Here is a 25,518-nt window from a genome sequence, read left to right as displayed (position 1 = left end):
GAGGCGGAGGGGAGCAGAGACGAACCCGCAATTTTTTTTTTTTTTTTCTTAAACGAGAACATATCACCGGCGATTTCCTTCTCTTTAATCCTTAATAGAAGAAGCCTCTCCATTTTGTTGTTGACCGAGGTCCGTCCCCTGGCAAGGAAAGTCTTGCCCTTAGAAGATTGGCGAGCGGTTACGGCCATACTCACTAGCAAGGTTAACTATGCGTGCGCCTCCTTCGTATTTTTTTATTATCTCCTGCTTCGTTTCTATTGTCATCATCCTCTTACTTCTTCCTTTACCGCCACTTGCAATTTTAGAAGCCATGTCTAACAGATAAAGTTTGTAAAGTCTTCACAGCACACCGACCAGCTGTGCCATCAAGCTAGATGAAGGCGTTCGGCCAATAGCATATCGGCATTTCTGTGATTGACGTGACGCCGGCCGATAGCATATCGGCATCTCCGTGACTGAGACAGTGATTGTGATCTTAATCGACCAATAGCATATCGGCATCTCGGTGACTGAGACCGTGACTGTGACCTTAATCGACCAATAGCATATCAGCATCTCCGTGACTGAGACCGTGACTGAGACCTTATAAGACAAATAGCATATCAGCGTTTCCGTGACATGCGAGAATAGTTATTTTTGTTGATGCAGCAAAGCGAAAAAAATAGTGCGGACACACTGACTGGCATGTTGGATTGTTCGTAAGACAAAAGGTTTGTGTGTAAGAGGGGGACAAAAAACGCCGCGGTCCACGTTCGTAAGATGAAAAATTCGTAAAGCAGGGAGTTCGTAAACCTGGGGCCCACTGTATTTTAAAACTTTTTCAATCACATAATAGTAATACTCAAAGTAATAACAATATTAACTCAAATAATAACTCTAACCGCTCAATAGCATAATAACTCAATGTCAATATGACCAACCTAGTTCAACTGTAAACACACAAAAGAAACAGGTAAAGCTTACTTTATCACTTCATTCCCCACCTACGAATCCCAAATGTCAATATTGGTCCATATATAAGGCGCACCTGATTATAAGGCGCACCATCAGCTTTTAAAAAAAATTAAGGCATTTAGGTACGCCTTGTAGTGCAGAAAATGCGGTACATGTCAAAGTGGCAGAGAGGTTGCTAACCCTTTGGCTATATTTGCCATCCAAAAAAAAAAAATCACCGTACACCATAGGCGAAGTCCCCCCCTTGCATTCATAAACAGCCAAATTCCAGCTGACGTAACCTCTGATATGAGGTATGTTGACGCTATGGACTGTTTGTCACGCAGCAGTGCTAATTATGTTATTGTATACTTTTGCATCACTGCAGTCTGTGGGGAGTTGTGCTAGCGAGGGCCTGCTGCTGACGTAAACGGTACCATAAACACATGTCAATGCCCAGGTGTCTTCATGTCCCTGACTGCTCGAGGAAACCTGAGCATCTATGCGCAGTTGGGCATTTTTCTGTCAACAAATTCAATGAGGGTCATGCAATAGGAGCAAGCAGTTCCACTTAGAAATACAACAAATTAATGATTAATCAACGATCAAATAAATGACAGCTCATTGACAAGTCATAGTTTAGAGCAATTGTTTAACTTCCAAATTACATGACTGTAGTCCATCATGAAATTGGCTTTGGACTTACTCCAAATCAGACATTTTCCAACATCTGCTTTGTCTTTGGTTGAAAATGATCATTTTTGTTTTGTCTTTTTTTCTGCCAAATTATGGACAAAACATGCAACTGAATCATAATCAGTCAAGAAAAAATACAAGTCTGTTTTAATCTAATATTAAAATAATCGTGATCTGTAATTTGTGTGTACTTGTAGTTGAAGCTCCCAAAGTAGGCATGGGCTGATTACTGGCTTTAGGTTTTACCATGATTTTAAAAAGTCTAGGCTCCAATGTCCGTTAATACTGACTGTCATTGAAATGATGTCTTCTTTTTTGAGCGCACTTCGAAACATGGCACAATAATTCTTGCAGAATTTAGTAAAAACAAACCACCTCTTGGAAGTTAATTTTCTCCAGTTAGCTTTTTTTCCCCCCTACTTTTCCAGCGGAGAGGGGAGGCGTGAGCAGTTACACGGAGAAGGAGGGTGAAAGCAATTTGAAATTCAAACATGGTTACCTTTTGCCTCGTTGTGTGCGTTGTAGGGCTGGGTAGTAAACAAAATTATTTGGATTATATTGTTCTTTTAAAAATCAAAGATTTGAAAGTGTCCTAAATCGTGAAATTGAGATTTTGCAAAAGGGCAGAATCCTGGGAAGGTTGCTTGCAAAACATGTTACATTAGCAAACATGCTTGTTATTAGTACTATATAATTCATTATGGCATTTAAAGGCATATTCAATTTATTGAGCCACTTTTAGCAGTAAAACCTTAAGGTAGCGGCCAATTGTGGCTCTGCTTATAATAGGCCGCCTGAATATAACCCCCCCCCCCCCAAAAAAAAAAAAAAAAAAAAAAAGAAAAATCATATTTAAAAGAAAATAAGACAAAAAATACATATACAACTCTCTCTTACAATTAAAAGTACAAAATGTCTGCCTTGTATGAAAAACCTCAGTAAAGAAAGGTAGCTTAGAACATAGTATGAGATAAAGGCATTCTCGTCTATTCTATGCAAGACCTGAGTTGTGTGCTTATTACCTCTCTTCTTTTTTTAATAATACAGTTTTGGTAAGGAAGAGCAGCATGCCCATTGCCTCTGACTTGAGGCATGTCCTGCCGCATATTAGAATTCCGCCCCAGCGCGATGTGTGATGTGACAACACGGCTGCTTCCATGATGGCTCTTCATCGTGCCCCTTTATCTTATGTGCTTCCAAATGTGAATCTCCTCCTCGATGAGCTGCTTTTTAGCAGTGGTTTGTTGGATGACGCAGTCTTGCAAAGCTTGACATGTTACATACTCGGATGAGTGCCTCTGATATAGTGGCTGAAATAAGTTGTAACAAATGTTGCCCCAAATCCAAATGGCTCCCAAACCACCGACGATACAACTGTAATTTAGAAACAAACCGTTGGCTTTGTTTAGCCGTAGCCATGTTGCGCTAGTCTTCTGTTTGGCGTAAACAAGAGAAATGCGGAAGCAGGGGAAGCTCGCGAGGGCCCAAAAAATAACCATTTTATTATTTTTTAAATCGTAAGACAAACTTCAAATGAATCGAGAAAATCGATGCATTGCCAAGACCTATGAACATCACATAATCTACATATGAGCCATCATTGGTCTTTACCCGAGCCTTGAGCATAGAGATTCCAATCTTCCCGCCCAAAAATTGAAACAGACTTAAACGCAAAATACGTTTGTATTTGATTATTCAATCAATCTATGGAATAACTGATTGATTAATCCTTTCTAAAAATTATTAACAATTTCTTTTTTTCTGTCGTGATTGTCCAGAGAGATATGTGTGAAGGGTCTCAGATTCCATTGTCAAATTTCTATTCCTTTCATGTCGTTTGCCATTTTTCATTTGAAGACAGCTTTTCATCTTTCTCTACAAACGCACGCAACGGTTTGTCACATTGCTTAAATCCTGGGGTGGAGGGGTTAAAAGCTCTTGCTGCAATAAAGAGGGCTTATCCCTCTGTCTATTTTTAGAATCACACACACAAGATATGTGGCACGTGCCTGCATGGCAAGCAAATGATCATTATGTTTGGCATCCTCTGTTGATTGTCCTCATCCCAATTGGGAGTTTTTGTTGGTTTTGTTTTCCTTTCTTGCTTGCCATATACAGAGAAGCAAAAAAAAAAAAAAAAAAATGAAATCACAACAAGTGCACATGACACAACAGCCGCCTTTTTTGTGCTCCGGTGTGATGCGGGGATGAAGGGTAATTTCAAACCTTCTATTTGTGATCCAGCCACTGTCCACTTGTGCAGGTGCATTTTTTTCCCCTTCTTTTTTTTAGTTCTCTGCTATAAATTACGAAATTGTGGTAGACTGCAAAATGTTGCTCGGCGGCGTGCAGACACCGTGCCACACCCTCCTTCCTTGGCTGTGAAGTTCCTTCCAGGCATATGATTAGGGGTGTTCACGTCATGTGCACGCATGCTTTGACCCTAACGGGAGTACATCACCCACACCGGAATTGAACCATACCGAGGCGATGTTCGCCATGTTTTTAATTGATTTTTGGGAAGGCTTGCAAGCTTGAGCTAATGAAAGGAGCTGTGTGTGTCTTTTGTCCGTGCCCCTTTAGTCTCAGAGAAAGGAGATACACAGTGTGCTGCCAATGAGCTGCCTGCTGCAATTACTGTTTACACTATAGGCTCAGACCTCTGTTTCCTATGCTTTTTGATTCCACAGTCTGCAGGGCTCTTTGGGGTGTCAACCAGTGGTTCCTTTCTTAGAAAATACGGAAAAGAAATAACCAAATATGTATCTCGATGCAGTCCCTGGTGCTGTATCGGTTCGCTCCGTTGACTGCCTTTCACAGGAATTTCTTGCAACGTTTAGTCAGTGTTGCCCTAAGAGTTGATTTACATTACATACGTTTTTTTTTTTTAAGATGATTTGTCATCCGATTGACTTGTAGCTTTGATTTGTGAGAGCAAACTTGAGATATTTGTACATGCACTGGCAATGAACTCAATTCAACTCGCTTCACAATTAGCAGCAATTTGGCAAGTATTGTACAATTTTTCATATTACAGCAGGGAGAGACCAATTCTTACCCAGGCCAATTATTGGTGCTGGCATTTATTTATTTGATATCGGGCTAAACTGTGCTAACTTTGGGTTTCAGATATAGCTCTGTTAAAGTTAGATTCTGCTGACTCTGGGAACACCGCACTTTTTTTTTTCTTTGAAAACAAAACATAAGTCAGATTTTTACTTTTTGCTGATGACCCTGGGAACTCCCTCAACGTTTCGGTGGGTATTTACAGCAAAGATGTCTATTATTTATAGTGCAGATTAAAAGTTTGTGTTTGTGCAATTCAGGTTAAAAAAAGTATTTACACTATATGCATAAAAAGGGCAAGTATTGGCGCTCTATTTCCCTTTACTGTTAAAGATGCTGTGTGAATATGGTCTTAATGGCAGTCAACAGAAGAAGGTCTCAACATCAGACAAAGCATAGAATTTACTGAGAAGAAAGTCCAACTTTTAAGCATGGGATGAATCAACTGTGCTTCATGTTTCTCAGCCAGTATCACAGGGAATGTTTCACCTTTGTAAGTCAGAAAGATACTTCAAAGAGTGAAAAACCCTTGTCTGGCGACAAAATTGTTTGCAAACAAGGAGCAGTACAAGGTACAGTATATTAATTCTGCTGGGTTCCCACACTTTTGTAGCTGCAATTGTTTTGTTTACTTTTCTTCTGATAGTGGAAATGATAGAAATAATTTATAATATTTTGCAGGAAATTTCATAGGTATGTTTCATCTGTAATAATATCGTGTTGCTTTTTGTTGCTTTTTTTTTTCTCTTCATGCATGATAATTGACTTTTTACCTGGGCTGCCCAAACCCAGGATCCACGCTATAAAACGTACGAGTCAAAATTATGCAAATCCAAAATGGTTGTTCAACAAACACATAACTTAAAGGCATTTCAATTTAGAGTTTGAGTTTGGATATTTTATTCGCTTTATTTCCAGACCAATATTTTCATTTTGACTAAAAAAGAATATCTGCTCCAAATGTCAGTTATCCCTGACTACTAATAATCGAACAGTGCTGGCGCCGGCCCTGAAGAAAAAACCCCACAGCGGTCTATCCTAATAATAGAGGCTTCAATAGCTGGTTGTACTGACAAACTAAACGCTAAGCAAAAAGAATTACATGGACATAGGTAAGACCGGACCGCTTGGCTAATAACCACTGCTTTGCGCCATTGACATGCTCATGGTTAGCGTTGCTAGTCACTCTTTAGGAGCAACAGGTATTTGAACACAAATGGGGTAGCAACACATGTCGACATAATATAGTCTATGATAAATACTCACTATTACCTACTATCTCTAACTGCTTAGTTTGGTATATATTTACACGAGTCACGTCAAAAGAGTTACTCTTGACCAAGGCAGTCGTCTCCTGTAGTGGAAAGTTCACCACCTCGTACAGGTGCAGGGCCAGGTCCATCGAGTGTAAACCATAGGAACACTGTGGTCAGTGGGAATGGAGCCTCAAGTGTTGAACTTGCTCTTGAAGGTGCCAATTGTCAAAAAAAATGCCAATTTAGTCTGTATGGCGCCTCAAACAGGTCGCACACTTGTGGACTGTGGAGTTCCTCGTGCTACTATTATGAAGCCTGTTTTTAGAGCATGTACAAAACATGCACGTGAACTGCTGGAGTGCTCGGGAGAACATGCAAACTCCACACAGGAAGGCCGGAGCAAGCTGGAATTGAACACGGGACTCTAAACTGCGAGGCGGACATGCTGATCACTTCCACCGAGCCGCCTCCTCCTTTGGGCTCTATTTTCAATTCCCAACAGCCAAATGGTTAAGATTGTAGTCGAAGTATATGAAATTAAGTGGTTAGTCAATAATGTGCGTCATAGCTAGCGCATGTTTTTAGCCTACTTGTAAGGCGCATATCTCTGCCTGAAGTCCCTTGCTTCAAACGTCATTTCACAAAGCGCACAAAGCAGCTAATAAAGTTTGACGTTGTGTATTTAATAGTATTAATGCACCACTTTTATATAGCGCTTTTCCAAACACTCAAAAACACTTTACAATGGATACATTATCCATGCACTCACACATCCATACACCGGTGTCTGAGAGGTGTGGGTGCCCCTTTGCGCCTTCGGCCCCTCCGACCAACCACCGGAGGCAAAGTGTGTGAAGTGGCTTGCCCAAGTACACGTGCCTCAGACAGAGCGGGTTTTTAACAAGCGGCTACTTGATTGACCTGCTCAACTGCCTGAGCCATGGTCACTCTGTATTTGCTTGCATTGTTCCTGTCGTAATCACCTTGCAGGCAGTGGAGGCAAGACGGACAACTGCCCTGTAGAGCGGCGGGCGACGCAGTCAATTCAATGACACCGGGGCTTTCTCCAAGCAGGGACACAGCGACACTCAGCAATGCGGCAGACAAAGTGACCTAGCATCTCCCGCAACCTTGCTTTATGGCGCTGTCCATCACATGCCTGCCCCTTGACGAGCTTGAGCCGCAATCGTTCGACTTGACTGACTGTGTGCCCGAGGCCAGCCGAGGCTATTTATAGCTCGCCGTTTCTGTGTATGCTCTCCCGTCGGGGATGCGAGTGGAGGATGAGCATGAAGGGAGTGCTGCATAACAAGGTTTCGTTGGAGAAGATTGGGCTCAGTTGCAGAGGGCAGTTGCGCTTTTATGGACACCTGTGCTCCGTTTTTGCATCTCCGGTATCAATATTGTGGTTTGGACTCCGTTTTACCACAGACGAGACACCTGCCCACCCCACTCTCCCAGGGCCCTCTCATTTTCCTTCATTAACGTCCGAGATGTAAAACTCCTGTCTGTAATTTGTGCAAAAGTGGCTTCAAATGACTTCGCAAGCCACAGGTGTAGGAGCATGTCGTCATTTGGATTGCAAATGACGGGTGCGTGCGACTGATTTGAATACGCTCGTCAGATGGTGTTCTCAAGGGGATGTGTTTGTTTTTAAGAGCTGAGGTGAGGCCATCATGGCTACCTGTTTTGTTCCCCCGCCTGACCGCACGCCTGCAGATGCCACCCGTGTTACACCATTTGAAAAGGAACCGTTTTAATCGGAGAAATAAATCGGGACCAAGATGTCCCATTCTCAACTCTGGTCGCAGGGATCGGCGTGTCTGAGGCTGAACAAGGCAACGTGAGAAATCAGTGCAGGATGCGTCCTCCAGCTTTGCTGCTAATTAAGCAAATGTGCCAGCTCGGTCCAGAGAGGGTTCCAGAAATAGCGAGACGCTCGCTCTCCTGTTTTTCTCTCGTTTGGTTGTCCAAAGGGATTTTACATGGGTTTCATCTCTTGTGCAAAGAATAATTGCATGTTTTTGCTTCATATATCTCTATGTGGATTAGGTGATTAAAGCTAAAAATAGTAAGATTCAATGGATGGCTAAATAGATCAGGGCTACGACCAACGATTATTTAAATCATTGATTCATCTGTTTGAATTTGTCGAATAATTGACGAATCGGATCAAAAACATGGTTTCATTTCCAACTCTTTTTAAAATTAGGATTTTTTTTTTCTCATTGAAATTGCAGATTTTTTATGGTTTGATTGCTGGTTTGGTTTGTAGCGTGTCAAAAAATGAGCCGTAAAAAAAAAAATTAAAAAAAATTGTTTGCCTCCTCCCCTCCTTTTGCCTCCTTACCTCTTGTCTTCCCCTACACCTCCTAGTCCTCCCTCACCCATCTCTCTCTGTCACTCTGCTTTTTATAGCTGTTTCTTCCCAGGGCTCAGCAGCTACAAAAGCCTTTTCATGTTGCCACTATAATTACAGCCTACGCACACTCATACATTCTACACAGACACACACACACACACACACACGCACACACAGAGCGCCAATAGCTGTGTGTTTTTGTGTCTGCATGTGTGTGCGTGCTTCGCATGTGCTGTTATACACAAAAGGGTGAGCTATTTTTACCTCTAATGCAGCCCCCATGCCCCCCCTCCCTCCCCCCCACAGCCACGTTTGCTATGCTGAGCACAGGCAGTATCAGTCGAGCCCCTACATCCACCCCTTCCACATTCGCACGCTAAACTCAGGGCGATGCGGGATGCTCCTGCCTTTGCCATCTTTTACATCCGAGTGTATTTTTGGCCACCTGCGAAAATTCTTCATGTCACAGCCAGATGCTGGTGCAGTCGCCGCAGCACCAGCATACGTGCTTGCTGTCAAGCAGATCGCTTGAAGCCCTCTCGCTCGGACCGAAGTGCCCCATTCGCAGATCCCAATGTTGCGGACCATATTTGAAGCAGAGTGCTCTCTCTCTCCCACAGAGGGGATCCTGGGAAAGGAACAGCCTCTGGAGGTTCTCAAGACGTCGGCGCTCAACCACATCCCAACAGGTTGGACACCCATGCGTGCTTGTTTTTGTGCATGACCAAGTGTACGCGCGTGTGTTTGGTCTTGTGCTAGGAACCACATCCTGTTCAGCTTTGCATTTAATCAGTTGATCGGCATTTCATTCATGTATTAATTTGTTAGAATTCAGTCTGAAAATATTTCTTGTCTAAATGTATATTGTCGCTTGTGTTTATTCATGGAAGGATGCAGTGTATGAGCACTGGTTTTTGGAGTTATGTATGCTTGTAGATTTTATTTTTTTTTTTTTAAAGGATGTCCAAAAATAGAAAATCAAGCGCTTGCGCATCATCTCACTGTCTTCTACTGTTGCTGCATGGCAAAGAGGATTGCTGTTTTTTTCATGTTTATTTTCTCTCACGATCTTGAAAAAAATATTGAAAACATGACCATCGCATAACACTTTAATTCCCTCTTTGAAATAAATAACTGTTGGAGTGTGCGATATTGTACACTCCCATTGCTCCTGTACGTTTTATCTTTGGCCAGCTGAGCTTCAAGTAGTCAGAATTCAGTTAGCTTGTTGTTTTGGAAAAAAAGTCTCCTCTCCAGCTTTTTCCAAACCTCTCAGGGGCTTTTCATAGTCCTACCATGTTATCAGGGGTACTTTCCAGTTGGGCTGATTCAACACTGAGACTCACTGAAATTACATCTTTAAAAATACAAATAATAAAAGTCGGTGTCTCGGATGCAAAGCTAAGATAAGCTGTGCTGGGTATTTCTTCGACCCAGTCCTGTGCCTCAAGCCAAAAGCAGTTTCTTTCGTGATGCAAATTCAGGGTTTAGGATTCGTCAATCAGTTTTTGTTGTTTTGAATTGCAAAGCAAGGATTGCTGAAGCCACAAGGTAAACAAACACCCGTTTGGTTGCGCGCAAATTAATGTGAGTTTTGTACCAACTAATCATCTGCACTCCAATGCATCATTTTTCTTTTGCCTTCTTCAGAGTGTCGCTCTCTGGAGAAGGCGAAAGGAAAAATTGTCTTTCCTCTGGATATTTGTATTTCATTGTATTTGATTGTTCATTGATTGGGGCGGCATGGCTCGGTGGTAGAGTGTTCGTCTCCCAGCCGAGAGGCTGTGGGTTCTATCCCCCGACCATCATGACCACGTCAATGTGTCATTGAGCAAGACACTGAACCCCTAATTGCTCCTGATGCTGCGTAAATGACTAGTTAGTGTAAAAAGCTTTGAGTACCCAAGGTAGAAAAGGGCTACATCCATTTACCATCCACGATTATGTGGTATATACAAGATATGTACTTTTTGAACAAATGGAAAAAAGATCCTAGAAAATTTCCATTTGTTTCATGCAAGTTAAAGAAAAAGGCTATATTGTGATACATAAGGAAGGAAGGTATTTTAACTATCTTTTTTTTTCTTCAATTTCAGACGATGTATTTACAGTTGACCCCTGCTATATGGTTCCAGACCAGTGTGCAGAGCAAGAATACAGTATACATATAATTAACCCTAACTGTTTTTTAGATAGAGTATAGCATGATTTTACCTGTCCGCTTGAGGATAGATTTTCCTCCATGCGACCCTGAGCCAAAATGATTTTGACACCCTAGCAGGAGATGGATGCATGGAAGGGGTGGCAAGTTGTAACTTGCTTGAGCTTGACACGAATCTACAAGGTTGTCATGATTACAATCACACTTTGCTGCTTGGTTGGGCCCAGGCTGAGCTTTTCCCACCTCCAAGATTACTTACATGGAGGCAGCTGAAAGATATAGTCAGCTACTGGCCAGTGCTGCACATTATGGATGAAATGGTTGTCAGTTTACCAATAAAGCCTGTTTTTGAAACATGTTGAATGTATAATATTGCCATTTTCAATTTATTTCATTTTAAACTTTAATTCTCACTCGTCATTGAGGGCAAACTTTCATTTTGAATGACATTGAGAGGACACAGCATAAACTAAATGATTTTGATAATCAATTAATCCGATTTTTGACGATCCATTAATCAGACGTTAGAAATGTTTTCATTTTTTACCTCTATTTTGAAAAACCGGAAATTAGTTTTCTGTGGTAAACGTAGAAAATGTACATTCATTATGATTCATCCATCCATTTTCTAGAGACGCTCCTCCTGACAAGGGTCGCATGCTTGCTGGTGCCTATCCCAGCTGATTTCGAGCAGTAGGTGGGGGACACCCTGAACTGGTTGCCAGCCAAGAGCCAGCAGAGCACACAGAGACGAACAACCATTCATGCACCCAGTCACACCTAAGGACAATTTAGTATGTCCAATACACTTTCCATGCACGTTTTGGGAGTGTGGGAGGAAGCCGGAGTGCCCGATTCAGGGAGAACTCCACACCGAAGCCAGCTGGATTTGAACTCTGGTCCCTGAACTGTGAGGTGGGCATGCCAACCACTGTTCCACCAAGCCGCTGCTAATTATGATTGCGTTTCTGCAAAAATATTGATTATTATTGTAGTTGTTTGCAAATGGGTGATCATGTCATATTTTTAAGAAGAAAAAAAAAAGGAAGCACATCGACGCACCCACACACACAAACACAGTTTGCTTTAATGGAAGATCTAAGGCTAGGTTCACACTGCCAAGCTTAGATGCACAGCGAGGCATCATTCACGCCTAATGGGTGTGATGGTGCAATGGACAAGATGGTGAGGTAGATGCTCAGTGACTGATTTATCAAAATCCCAAATAGCGGGCATAAATTGGATATTTGCTAAGTCTGATCAGGGGTTAGGGTTAGCCTACCCTCTTGCATGGTCTGGTATATACAGAAAATACAGTAGACCAGCAGTTGGAGCTAGCAGAGTTGTGGAGGGTACACGATGGGTCTTAAACATATTGTGGATGTGTGCAAACATTACTGTGCAGTGAATTGGCATCACAGTACAGTGGGTTGGAGTAAGATTTGGAAGATGCTAAAAGGCATGGGAATGACGTTGGAATCTCCTCCAAACAATTTTATGTTAAAATCTGTTGCACAGATTTTTCTTTTCCAAGGTAATTGTCATACCGGTGTTTGGGAAGTTCAGGAAGAAAACGCAATTATTCAGTCTACTAATTGGACAACACCTCAGGTGATGCATGCAAAAAATATACTGTATCTTGTCAATTAATCAGACATAAACATCTCTTTGCATTTAAATATATCTTTATTTGAGAAATGAGTGAAAAATTCCATGCCAGGAATTTTGTGCTTGCATTAGTGAACCACTCGAGAGAAACGGGGGAGGAGGTGGAGGGGGCGGAGGGGCATTATTCTTAACAGCATGATGATGAGGCAGGCCCACATGTATTTGATTGGCCATGGGAAGTGAACACTGTGGAGAATCAATAGCAAGGGAAAGACACACAAAGAGATAATATGTGTGTGTTTGAGAGATTTTAGTTCCTGGAAAAGCACAAGGCTGCGTAATAAACCAACTGCATGCTCTGTGATGTCACCACTGGGGAAATGAGGCAGAAGAGAGAGACAGCGGCCTAGCAGGTTAAAGACGGCAGGATGATGAACACGAAGTGAAAATTGCCAGTCGCGTTACGCAATAAGGGCGCTCCGATGAGCAGGAACGGGAGTTCCCTTGCGGAGGCAAGATGGAGAAAAGGGAAAACACTGATGGGTAGAAGCATCTCCATGCGCAGTTGTCAAGCACGCCTTACAAGCTTCTTGTCATTTGTGTTCACGTGAGGTGTTGTGTGTTGTGCTAGGGACTCACCACCCGCACATGAACATTTTGTACTACAAGAGTAGGAGTGTTATAGTTCTAGCTTTGCATTAGCCAAGAGCTGACTGACATTCATTTGCTCTTTGCTCTGCCTTTTGTAGGCGAGAGGAAAGGACAAAGTAAAACAAATTACATAGACTTAATATATGTTGTCCTCATCAAGATATTTAGGAAAAACGTGTTCCGTCACCCTTCTGGCATCCATGTTTGGTGAAATTAAACAGTGCTAAATTTAACTGAATGGTCAGATTCATAAAAATTAAAAATATGGGATGAGGCATGAATGTCGCGATTTGCAGGCAGTTTACACAATTCAAAATGCGGTCTTAGTCTAATGTCAGTCAGACCTGGTGGGTTGGTGGCATCACTGCGTGCTCTGCAGGTAGTTTTGATTAGTGTTGCCTATGTGTGTGTGTTTATATCATGGACTGTGTTTTGACCCATTTACAACTATTATGTTGGAAACACAGAATACGAAAACAGATTTAGGTTGCTCATGATCATTTGTTGTTTAAAACATCTGAAGACAGCTAAATAATTGAGTTTGCAAATAAATATTAAAATTAAATAACTCCAAAATGGTAGTTGGCCACTCTGCTGGGGGAAAAAAGGTTAACAAGCGTAACCAAGAAGACTAGCACTGAAACAACAAAACGTCCATGCGCTGCTGAGCACCCATGCATTTTTTTTTTTTTTTTGTGGATACTGTAGCCTTGCAAGTTCTCCCCAAACCCGCGTGGATTCTCTCCGGGTACTGCGGCTTCCTATCACTGAGGGGCAAATGCTGGCATCTATCCGCAGAAGTAACGGCTCAGGGTTCTTTGAAGGTCGTCACAATGTCGCTAGAAGTTGCCACAAGGAAATTTTTAACATATTCCTTGCGACAAGAACACCTTGTGGCGACCTCTGGGAATCTTGAACAAACCCTGGAGGAGATCAAAATAGTTGCTTCTTATAGAATTCACCATAACTTGGACCAACGATTCACCAAATAGTGGGTGTTAAATTAACAGATTGTGCTTTGAGTGCAACACAAGTGGCATACTCTATTGATGCATTTAAAGCAAGAACTTTGTACCTTGAGCTGCTCTGGGAAGCCCATATTCGGGTGTACATTAATGGGATTGAGAGTGGTAGAAGGCAAAAAACTAGTAAACAATTAAAAAAACAAGACCATCGCATAGATAATTGGGGTTTAAAGGAATTTTGTCATATAGCGCATCACAAAGTATTTACGGCTCTTCATTTTTTCCGCATTGTCATTTTACAGCCTCAATTCTTTGAGATCTTGGCCATGTGCTTTGGTTTATTCTCCATCTGAATAATGAACCTTCACCCCGGTCTGAGGTCAAGGGTGATCTGGAACAGGTTTTTATCCAGGATATCTCTGTCTATTGCTGAATTTGTTTTTCCTTTCATCTGACTAGTCTGCCAATTCCTGTTGCTGAAAAACATCCCCATATAATAATATTGCCAGCACCATGCTTCACTGTATGGATGTTATTGGCCTGGTAATAAGCGGTGCCTGCTTTCCTTCAACCATGCCATCCGGCATTCACACCAAAGTGTTAAATCCTTTTCTCATCGGACCAGAGACTTTTGTTTTACAAGGTCTGAGAGTCATTCAGGTGCCTTTTGGCAATTCCAGAAGGGCTGCCATGTTCCTTTTACAAGGGAGTGGCTTTTGTCCGACCACACTACCATACAGGCCTGATTGGTGGATTGCTGCAAAGATGGTTGTAGTGAAAGGCTCTCTGCTCTCCACTGATGAACGCTGGCGCTCTGACAGTGACCATTGGGTTCTTGGTCACCTCCCTAACTAAGGGCCTTCTCCCGTGATCGCTCAGTTTAGATGGCCAGCCCGCCCTTGAAAGAGCCCTGGTAGTTCCAAACATCCTCTTAGGAAGAGTGGACAGCTGGGATAGGCACCGGCTAGCCAGCGACCCTTGTAAGGATAAGCGGCTATGGAAAATGGATGGATGGAAAGGCCACTGTGCCCATTAGGACCTTCAAAGCAGCAGAAAAAAATTCTATATCCTTCCACAGATTGCCTCAAGACAATCCTGTCTCGCAGGTTTACAAACAATTCCATTAACATTGTGCTTGGTGTTTATATGAAGGGGCAGTGTGTAAGATTTAGACAATTTTTCATTCAAAAGGAATAAACTTAATGATTGTAAATTTAAAAAATGTACAAATGAACGCGTTCTTAATGACCAACAGTGTGTTTTAAGTACAATGATAGGTCTAGTTATCATGAAATGATATTACATGGTGGGTGGCACTTCTCCGGGGGGCGGCCATGTTTGTTATGGCTACGGACAATGGTAAATGCAGCACCTGCAGCACCTCCTGCTGTTTGTAATGAAAAACTGTCTAAATCTTACACACTATCCCTTTAAGTAAGCGCTGTATTTTGTTTGTTTCAATATAGTTGTGTGCCTTAAACTAAATTATGGTGTCTGCTCTTTTATCAGTGACCTCTTTGAAAGGCTTGCATTGAAAGTGATCTTTTCATCCCCAAATTAGCCTACTAATTTCCTAACATTATTTGGAATACAAACTCGTTTAACTTACAAAAAAGGGTGTCATCTGCCTTTACATTTGACTTCTTCATTAGCATATCATCATATTGCACACGCGGTTATAATGTAGTGGATACATGATACGTTTGGCCTGACCTCCTGTCGTCTGTCTTAACAGTGGACATCAATTCAGCACTGCCTCTGCGCCTACCGCCAGCCGCCATTCCCATGGATCTGCGTGTGGACCAGCAGCAACAGGTGTCTCCCCTGTCCCCACCCTGCCAGCAGGCTGGCGGCGGCGTTGCCTCTGCTCCTGTCCGTGAGCAACAGCTGCAACAGGAGTTGCTCAGCCTGAAGCAGAAGCAGCAAATCCAGAGGCAGATTCTCATCGCAGAGTTCCAACGGCAGCATGAGCAGCTTTCCCGCCAGCACGAGGCCCAGCTCCAGGAACACATAAAGGTAAATCAACATTATTTACCACGCTTAAATTGGACCTTTAACTCCCGTTTAGAGCAAGTCATTTTGCCTCCATTTACTCAGGGATGGAAAAGGCGTGCAAACTGTTGGTGGCCTGTGATACTAAAGTATATTTTTGTGAAGATGGTGAAAAGTGGAAAATGGGTGTAGATCAGCACAAGCACTCTCCTTTGGGGCTGAGGTGTCTGAAAAGTATTCCTAAGCTCATTTAGTAACATGACTAACATTGCATTTGTAATATACAAACCGGATTCGGTTCAAGTTGGGAAATTTTGTAAAATGTAATAAAAACAAAATACAACGATTTAAAAATCCATTTTCAATTGAATACAATACAAAGACAACATATTTAATGTTCAAACTGAGAAACTTAATTGTTTTTTGCCAAATAATAATTAATTTAGAATTTCATGGCTGGAACACGTCCGGTAGAAGTTGGGAAAGGGCATGTTTACCACTTTGTTACATCACCTTTCCTTTTAATAACACCCAGTAAACGTTTTGAAAGAGAGGAGACCAATTCTCTCAGCTTTCCATGTGGAATCCTTTCCCATTCTTGCTTGATGAACCGCTTGAGGTGTTCAACAGTCCTGGGTCTTCTCTGCTGTATTTTACGCCTCATAATGCACCACACATTTCCAATGGGAGACAGGTCTGGACTGCAAGCAGGCCAGGAGAGAACCTGGACTCTTTTACTTCGAAGCCACGCTGTTGTAACACGTGCAGATTGTGGCTATATCTTGCCGAAAGAAGCAGCGGCGTCCGAAAAAGTCGCTTGGATGGCAGCATAAGTAGTTCCAAAATCTGTATGTAATTTTCAGCATTTACGTTGCCTTCACAGAAATGTAAGTCACCCATGCCATGGGAACGAATGCACCGCTGTACAATCACAGATGCTGGCATTTGAACTTTGCGTTGATAACAGGCCGGATGGTCCGCTTCCTCTTTGGTCCGGGGGACACGACGTCCAGTGTTTCCAAAAACAATATGAAAAGTGGACTCACCAGACCACAAAACACTTTTCCATTGTGCATCAGTCCATTTTACATGAGCTCGGGCCCAAAGGACCCGGCAGCGTTTCTGGATGCTGTTCATGCGTTGCATGGTAGCATTTTAACCCGCACTTACTGATGTAGTGACAAACTGTATTTACTTACAGTGGTTTTCTGAAGTTTTCCTGAGCCCATTTGGTGATATCCTTTACACACTCACGTCGGTTTTTAAGGCAGTGCCATCTGAGGGATCGAAGGTCACGGTCGTTCAGTCTTGGTGTTCGGCCGTAGCGCTTACGTGCAGTCATTTCACCAGATTCTCTGAACCTTTTGATGATATTATGGACCGGGTAGATGTAGAAATCCCTGAATTCCTTGCAATTTTGCTTTGAGAAATGTTGTTCTTAAACTATTTTCTCACACAGTTGTGGACAAAGTGTGTAACCTCACCCATCCTTGCTTGTGAATGACTGAGCATGTTTGGGCAGGCTCCTTTTATACCTGATCATGGTACCCAGCTGTTCCCAATTACCCTGACCATATGTGGGATGTTCCAAATAGGTGTTTGATGAGCTTTTCTCAGCTTTCTCAGTATTTTTTGCCACCTTTCCCAACTTCTACCGGACGCGTTGCAGCCATGAAATTCTAAGTGAATTATTATTTGGCAAAAAACAATTACGTTTATCAGTTTGAACATTAAATATGTTGTCTTTGTAGTGTATTCAGTCGCATATGGGTTGAGAAGAATTTTCAAATCCTTGTTTTGTTTTTATTGACATTTTACACAATTTCCCTACTTCAACTGAATCCGGTTTGTATTAAAGCTGACTAAAGTGAAGCAGGAGATTAGATTGCCCTATGGAATATTATCTGAGCTAGCGTGAGTCTTTATCTCTTTGCTCCCACTCTTTGCTTTTAGTTCCTTTCCACTTCACCCTCCTTCCAACCCTGTCACTATTTTACTTTCCTTTTTCCCTTATTACTGTGTACATTTGCCGTTCCCGTTACCTTGAGTTGATCTTATTTCCTTTCTTTGTTCCTACAATTCTACTTGTTGCTGTCCTTCTTTTTTCCTTTTCACCTTCCGCCATTTCATTTTTTCCTAACCTCCCATCTGTCTTCATTCACCCATTGTACTTTTTCCAATCACCCCTCCCCTTTCTTCCACTTTCCTCCTTGAGGGATGGGCAATGATGATGGAAGGTGCTTACGCTTCTGGTAGGGCTGCGAGATCACTAGAGTGGAGGCCATTGATACACAGCCCTGCCTCGGAGGCCTGTCCTCAATCAGCTCTATTCACTGTGAACACACCCATATACACTCACACACACACACACACACACACACACACACACGCACACACACACACACACACACACACACACACACACACACACTCACACTCACTGGCGGCACTTGTTCTCAAATGTCTGCAAACAACATGATGATGCAAATTTACATTTTTTTGGAGATGTTAGTGGATAGCTTGGGCCTTGGCTTATCTCACAAGGCCCGCTCTGACTTCTTTTCTCTCTTAATCAATAATCTATTCACGGCCCTATTTCCACCTTTGGAGTGTCTCTGCTGCATTGTATGGTGCATTAATGAACCCTAAACTCAATTCAATGCAGGCAGATGATTTCCAGCCTCAGGTTATCTGAAGCAGCGTTTGTCAACCTTTATTGAGCCTAGCACATTTTTCACATTAGAAAAATCTCACAGCACACCAGACAAAAATGTAACAAGAAACACATATGGCTTACTATTATCGATGATGTCACACACAGTTAGTGGAAGAAAATTTAATTGGTCTCTCTGTCATTATAAATACAGTACATTAACTGTCACGGATGAACAAAGGCACATTCTTTGTAGTAAATAAATAATGTTTGGTTCACAAGTGAATTTAGATCATTTCCTGTGGCGCACCTGATGATCTCTCAAGCCACGCACAATATAGTCTAAGTAAGGCTTGTATCAACTGCCATTCTAGTGAGGTGTGGTTTTTGCTCACCCCATGCTTTTATCTGGTGGGATCATGATGTTGACATAAAATTCTAAAGGTATTTGATTAAGGTTTTAAATGTTTTTTAAACCTACTAGGCACAATTATTTTGGATGACCACTAACAGCTAATTTGTATTTTGCCCCGTTATTTATTTATTTTTTTTCACTTCTGCAGCAGCAACAGGAGCTGCTCGCGATCAAGCACCAACAGGAGTTGTTGGAGCACCAAAGGAAAATGGAAAACCATCGGTTGGAACAAGAGTTGGAGAAGCAGCAGCGCGAGCAGAAGTTGCAGCTGCTGAAGAACAAGGAAAGGGGGCAGGAGAGTAAGTTGTCCTGACCACAAGCCAGCCCTCCTCTGTTACGCATGGAGAGAGTAGGGCTGCCTGGTTCTACTTTTTGAATCCATTTTTCTATTTCATTCTATTATTTTACTTTATTCCATAGTTTAACAGAATGCGCGGATACATATTTGTTTTGCTTGAAGGTAGAGCTGCTTTGGATTCAACTACATTTTACTTACAGGTTTTCTTGGCTATGACTGCAAATCATGATTTTTGTTCATAATAGATCAAACTGAATATTTGTACAGTAAAAGTAGTCTTGTCTGCTTTCATAAGACATTAAAGCCAAATTCAAAGAATATTTACTGTTGATAAGCTGAAATCACAGGATTTGCACAGTTAACCAATGGTTCTTTGTTGATTGATTGTAAAAGTTGTTGTCATATTTTAATAATTTCGACTGATTTGAACACTTCTGGTACAGAGCGAGCAGCACATCCCACCTTTACCTCACAGTTAAAGATTTTGGGTTAGGATCGTGGCTTGGACCTTTTTGTGGAGAGTTTGCATGTTCTCACTGTGGTCTTGCATTTTGTAGCTATTCCAGTTTCCTTCCACATTCCAGTGTACTGAAAACCCGGCTAATTTAAGAATAAATCTGATTGGATGTGGATTTGGCACACCCCTCTGAAGCTCCTTGAATGAGGAAAAAGAATAGATGAGTAAAAGGCTTTGTACTACCACATGAAAGATGTTTGAAGTGAAGAAATTAAACAAATACTGTAAATAAAACTGCAAGTGTTGGATATAAGTGCATGTTTGCGTATTAACATTTTTCTGCATGTCAATGTATTTCCATTTTTTTGGGCGATACTGCTCACTGAACATGGTCCAGGAGAGGCCCAGGATTGTAGCCTTGGCACAAGACAAGTCCAGTTAATAATGCTTCCTGCAGGAAATGGACAGTGGACAGTAGTCCTTGAGCACTGTTTGCACTCAGGATAACTGGAAAGTGATGGCGGCTGCATTTGTGTGTGTGTAGTCTGTGTGAGAGACTCTTCAAAAGAGACCCCCACACACACACACACACACACACACACACACACACACGTACTTTCAACTGACTATAAATAAAATTATTATATAAGTATACCTAAACCTGCGTCCTTTTTAATATTATCAAAAGAATAAAGTAAGATAATGCTTTCAACAACTTATTTATTTTTCACAGCGTTTATTTGGGTTGCTGCTTAGTCTAAACCAGAAAACAATAACCCAAGTGCATCAAAGTGCCTGAAAATTAAGAAAAAAAACAAAACAAAAAAAAACAAAACAAGAACAACATTCTTATTTTATTGCAATTACACTTCACTTGACAAAAACACTCTTTTCCCTGGGGTCATCCACGCCCCCCCTGGCATCACCTCCTCCCCCTATTTGAGAAGCACTGGCCTAATGTATGTGCATTTTGTAAGTTGGTCATAAGTTTTGTAAGTTGGTTGTAATGCATATCCATACCCTCTGGATCAAGTATTTGGTCTTGACCCACAGGTGCTGTGGCAAGTACAGAGGTCAAGATGCGTCTTCAGGAGTTTGTCCTCAACAAAAAAAAGGCTCTTGCCCAGCGTAGCCTCAATCAGGGTGGGCCCCCCAACGATACACCCTACTGGTACAGGTGAGAAGACAGCAGTACGTATTTGAATAAATATACAGTGGTTAGAAAAACCTAATACGCCCACCTGTTCAAATGCCTGATTTTTGTGATGACACCAAGATAAACCATTTCAGAGCCTTTTCCATCGTTGGTGTGTGTGCGAGTTAACTGAAACATTTAGAGAGGAGCAAAGAAAAATAAACAGCTGAGATAATATGGTTACACATGTTGTGCACGCCATCAATTTTGGACGTGGCTATGTTCAGAACTACTCCAGATTCAGATTTAAGTTAAATGTAGGTCGGTACACACCTGTCACTGTTCAAAATGCCTCTGATTAATCCAATTTTTTTTTTCCTTTTATATATATATATATATATATTTTTTTTTTTTTTTTTTTTTTTTAAGTTCTGAACTCTTTCTTAGAGTGTGCACACTCGTACAACTAGCTTCAGCTTCATTGTATGCTGAGAGATGATGGAATAGAACTATTAAAAAGCAGTAAGCAAACATTCATACACATGTGAAAGCAGGTTATTGGAACCTGTTGAGAGGGGCCCTTGTTTTAAATACTTATCCGTGAGTTTGTTTTGTATCTCTGAAGCCCTTTGCAGGTGTGTACATTTTATTTTTTTCTCTCTCGGTGGGCATGACATGATTTTTATCAGTACATTGTCCACAATAAACCTCCCTTTCACATTAGTAAGTTGCACTGACTAGTTATTACATGTTTCTTTTTTTCTCACCCATAGAAAAACTCAGCACAGCTCACTAGACCAGAGCTCACCTCCGCAGACTGTTATGTCCACCTATAATCATCCTGTACTGGGGGTCTACAATCCACGGGATGATTTCCCACTCCGTAAAACAGGTGTGACACATACACAAGGTACTTAGGGTACTGTGTCCTCAAGCCAAACCAAATTGTAATCATCGGTCCCGTCAGTTCATCGAAAACACAGAAACACATTTTTATTTTGACGGTGTGAATTTTTGCAGAGAAGCTCAGCAGGCATGTTGTGATGTACTGATCAGTAGTCACACCAAAAAGGTGTTGAGTAAGACTCAATTGTTGCATTATGATTGCAATTATCCAAGAAGATTTTTCTTACCATTCACCGCTACTGAGGTAACCCTTACAAATGCTGATGGGCCTGGCCTTTTTATTGCTTTAAGGTTCCGTCTCCTCCTGTGGATTCACCGGTGAATCCTGCACAAATTTCCACAGAGGCTTCCTCTTCCTGGAGAATATCCTCAGCATTCTCTTTCCATTATTTACACAACGATTTACAAAAAAATTAAATGATGGCAAAATACAATGATGCAAAAAAATGACAACGCAGCGATGGGGGAGGTGGTTGTGTGTGACAAAACATGGTAAAACACAGAAAAAAAACGTCAAAACTGTACAAAAACTATTATTCACAACACCAAAATACTATTTACGCTGACAAAATTGCTTACACTCTAGAAAACCCCACGAATAATCCATTGATACTCCGCCATACTCCACATTATATTGTGCCCATGAAAAGCACAGCTTCTCAGCTTTCAGAATCCATGTTGGAATGATGTTTCTCGCACAAACGGATGAAAATTGATGGTCATTTTCTGTCAGCGGTGACAAGTCTGTCTCATCAGTGTTACTATGGTATACAGGTCAGCTAATGCTTGCATGCTAACAAGCAACAATCGAAAATTTGTTTAGAAACACTTTTTTTTCGTCGTCATCGTCATCTTCTTCTTTTTCTCCTCCTTCTTCTTCTTCTGCATCCTTAAACGGCTAATGCTTTCATGCCAACGAGCTACAATCAAAGGTGTGGATGAACGCTGGCCGTTAACAATGTGATCGACATTGAGTCCGTTGCATGAGACTCTGAACGGGCTTCAATTAGCCAAATTAGCAATAATCCTTCGATCCTTCGATGCGAGAAGCCAACTTTTCCTTGATGACAACCGTTTTGCTGGTCACTCGCATCATGACTCTGACCATTGATCGCTCACCTTACCCCTTCAAAGAAGACTGGCGTTCTCCTCTCCAATCCTTACAATACTTTTGAAATTAGAAATGAAAAAGGGGACTAACCCAGCTGTGTTCTAATCAGTTTTTGGCTGAAACTCTTTTCATTTAGATGCCCTTTGATGATTTATGGTGTTTTGGGAGGTCGAAAGGCATAGTAAACAGTGCGTTAGTTTTGTGTGAGGAGCGCCCTAGGGGACACATTGTTCTCTCCTCTTTGTCTCCATTCACAAGTTTGTGACAGCACATACAAAAGAGCAAAGAAGCCTCCCAAATTTGAGCTAATTGTATTTTGGAAATTTGATCACAATTTGCCCTGTTCGAAAAGCATCTAACTAAGAGGAATTGTACAGTAATGGCTATTGTACAATAATGAGTAGTGGCATCTGAGCGCAGTTACCAAACAGGTTTTATAACAAAGGACCTCAATGGCTCATTCTTTGCTATGGCCCAACATGAAGGACTTTTGTCCCTAACTATACAGTACAGCACAGAGTACATATGTTTTTGTACCATCGATGACCGCCACCAGTAGCACTCAACACTTTTAAGGTCCTTATAGTTGAGTTAAAACAACTTCATCCTTTCAGCCTCTGAACCCAACTTGAAGCTGCGCTCCAGGCTGAAGCAGAAGGTCAGTGAGCGGAGAAGCAGTCCACTCCTCCGCCGTCGAGACAGCCCCATCACCTCTGCAAAAAAGCGCTCTCTCGACATGGCAGGTAATAAGCAGCTTTTTAGGGTTTTGATGACATTCTCAGATCAGTGCATTTTTGTCCATGAACTGGATACATACAATGTGTTTTTCACTCTCTCTCTCTCTCTCTTTTCATGGTTGTCCTTCATGCAGATTCTGCATGTAGCAGTGCCCCAGGCTCGGGTCCAAGCTCCCCAAACAACAGTTCCAACAACATCCCCAATGAAAACGGCATCACTGTGTCAGTCTCCAACAGCAAAGAGGTATATTACAGCCAATGTTAACATGGCTGGGATGGGCCCACTCATCCCATAAAAGTTCAACATAAAACCTTCATGCAAGCCCGTGTTCTGACTGATTAGTTTGGCATATTTGCACTGGTGCTGAACTCCATACGCTTGTTATTGTTTTTCAAACCCAGCCAGCAGTGTGTGTAAAGGCAAAAAGCAAATGCTCGTCAGATGACAAGTCAGCGGAAGAGGACGGCTGAGGAGCCTCTAAAGTTCTATTTGTGGCAGCCATTAGGAGCAATAGTGGTGTGAGGCTTGTGAACATCACAGCCCTATTGCAGTGTCACTTTTCAATCATCTCCCGGCCTTTACTTACACATTAGCCACTTCAACCTTTTTGCAGAAAGGTTTTTTTTTTTCAATGCATTTTTTATTTACTTTTACTTAAACATGTTTCACTTATGGAAGATAAAAAGACAGCTCTTACGCCACATGATAGAAGGTGCATAATTAACCTGTACATCAGCATTTTGTGTGTTTAATGCGAATTCTTACCTTGAACACACATCATGAAAGTCATGAAATACATTACTACTGGTGGCCACCTTCTTGATTGCATGCCCATCCAGGGAGCGCCAATGCACACAAAGAATTTGGCAATCGCCACTGTAAGTGTGCTGCACTCTTGTCAAGCACCGTCTTATCGACTCTTTGTTGTCAACAACGAGAGTAGACTTTGATGCATTATGAAAAGGAAAGGACGGCTTGACCTATCTCCTTCAGCCCTTGGGTATGTGCTTGAACAAGCCGACATGGATATCGGCAAGTGGGGGGGAGAAAAAGCGAAGGGCACCCTTTTATGCTCTGATCTCACAACAGTCGTCACTTGAGTAAAAAACATCCCAAGTAAGATGATTAGCAAATCATCTCAGAAGACCTCCATTTCAAACAAACTGGACCAGTCAGAACAAGGATGTTTAGGCAAATGACGAGCATAACAGAGCGGACGCCCGTGAGTTAAATGGGAGGCGCTATTTGGCGTCTCAGATAGTGATGATGACTTTTAGGGCTTTTCGACAACTAAATTTTAAAAATTAAAAAAAAAAAAATAAAGCATAGAAACTTAAAATCATTTTACTGTTACAGCATTTGCATCTACATGCACGCATACATTGCCTCGCACTTGTCTCGTTTTCGCCCCACCCATCCCCCCATAACAGCAACAGTATGTAATTTGATATACAATGAAGAAATGAGTCTAAAAGTACTGTGATTTCGTCGTTTTAATAACACACACCGCGTGTTATTCTTGTACAGCCATGATCTATGTAACCACTAAAGTCAGGGCTAGACTTAAACTCGCGTTCTTGTAAAATTCACCCGAATGGAAGTAAAAAAAAGGGGAGGTCGACTTGTACTCAGTGAAATATGGTACTTCATTTTGTTCCCAGGAATTCAAAAGGAATGAAAGTGACAAGATGTAATATTTTGACCATTATTCATTTTGAAAACCCACAAATTTAAATAAGGTGTAAATAAATGTGTTCTATCCAACGAACATATTTTGTATAAATATTCTTAGGTCTAATCATTGCTATCTATATTACATGGTGAGTTCCACCCAGATGGGGGCAGTCATGTTCCTTTTAGCTATGGAAAGCCAAGGAGCAAAACCTTCGCCTGCATCACTTGTTGGATTTCAGTTTTCTCGTGTGCAGCTGAGCGAGTTCCTGGTTTGTATGTCAATCGCGAATAAAAACGGGACAAAAAAGGAAACGAATTGTTTGTTTGCCAATCGTAAATAAAAGGAGATGGAAGAGAAGGAGGGAGCAGAGGGTGGTTTGCTCCACGCAGCATGTTATTCTACACATTTGAGTTCACACATCAAACACAAAAGAAAACGCC

The 25,518-nt window shown here is 41.7% G+C and overlaps 1 protein-coding gene across 2 annotated transcripts in view; it reads left to right on the top strand.

The window, feature by feature from the left end:
• The window catches only part of LOC148427929 (histone deacetylase 4-like), a 51,936-nt gene that overhangs the window by 10,360 nt on the left and 16,058 nt on the right, over positions 1–25,518 (top strand). Inside the window, exons 3-9 of one of the 2 annotated variants that reach the window (XM_088408193.1) lie at positions 8,934–9,002; positions 15,434–15,714; positions 18,907–19,057; positions 20,567–20,690; positions 21,422–21,540; positions 23,280–23,408; positions 23,537–23,646. In XM_088408193.1, coding sequence (XP_088264319.1) covers positions 8,934–9,002; positions 15,434–15,714; positions 18,907–19,057; positions 20,567–20,690; positions 21,422–21,540; positions 23,280–23,408; positions 23,537–23,646 — 983 coding nt within the window. Of the gene's footprint in view, positions 1–8,675; positions 9,003–15,433; positions 15,715–18,906; positions 19,058–20,566; positions 20,691–21,421; positions 21,541–23,279; positions 23,409–23,536; positions 23,647–25,518 lie in introns of those variants that run through there. The other variant, XM_088408192.1, reaches the window with a different exon arrangement.

The sequence above is a fragment of the Hippichthys cyanospilos genome, chromosome 2 (assembly GCF_059441005.1).
Source record: "Hippichthys cyanospilos isolate Australia breed blue-spotted pipefish chromosome 2, RoL_Hcya_1.0, whole genome shotgun sequence".
Taxonomy (NCBI): domain Eukaryota; kingdom Metazoa; phylum Chordata; class Actinopteri; order Syngnathiformes; family Syngnathidae; genus Hippichthys; species Hippichthys cyanospilos.
Note: the sequence above shows the minus strand (reverse complement) of the source record. Positions and strands in the feature narration are given on the sequence as shown.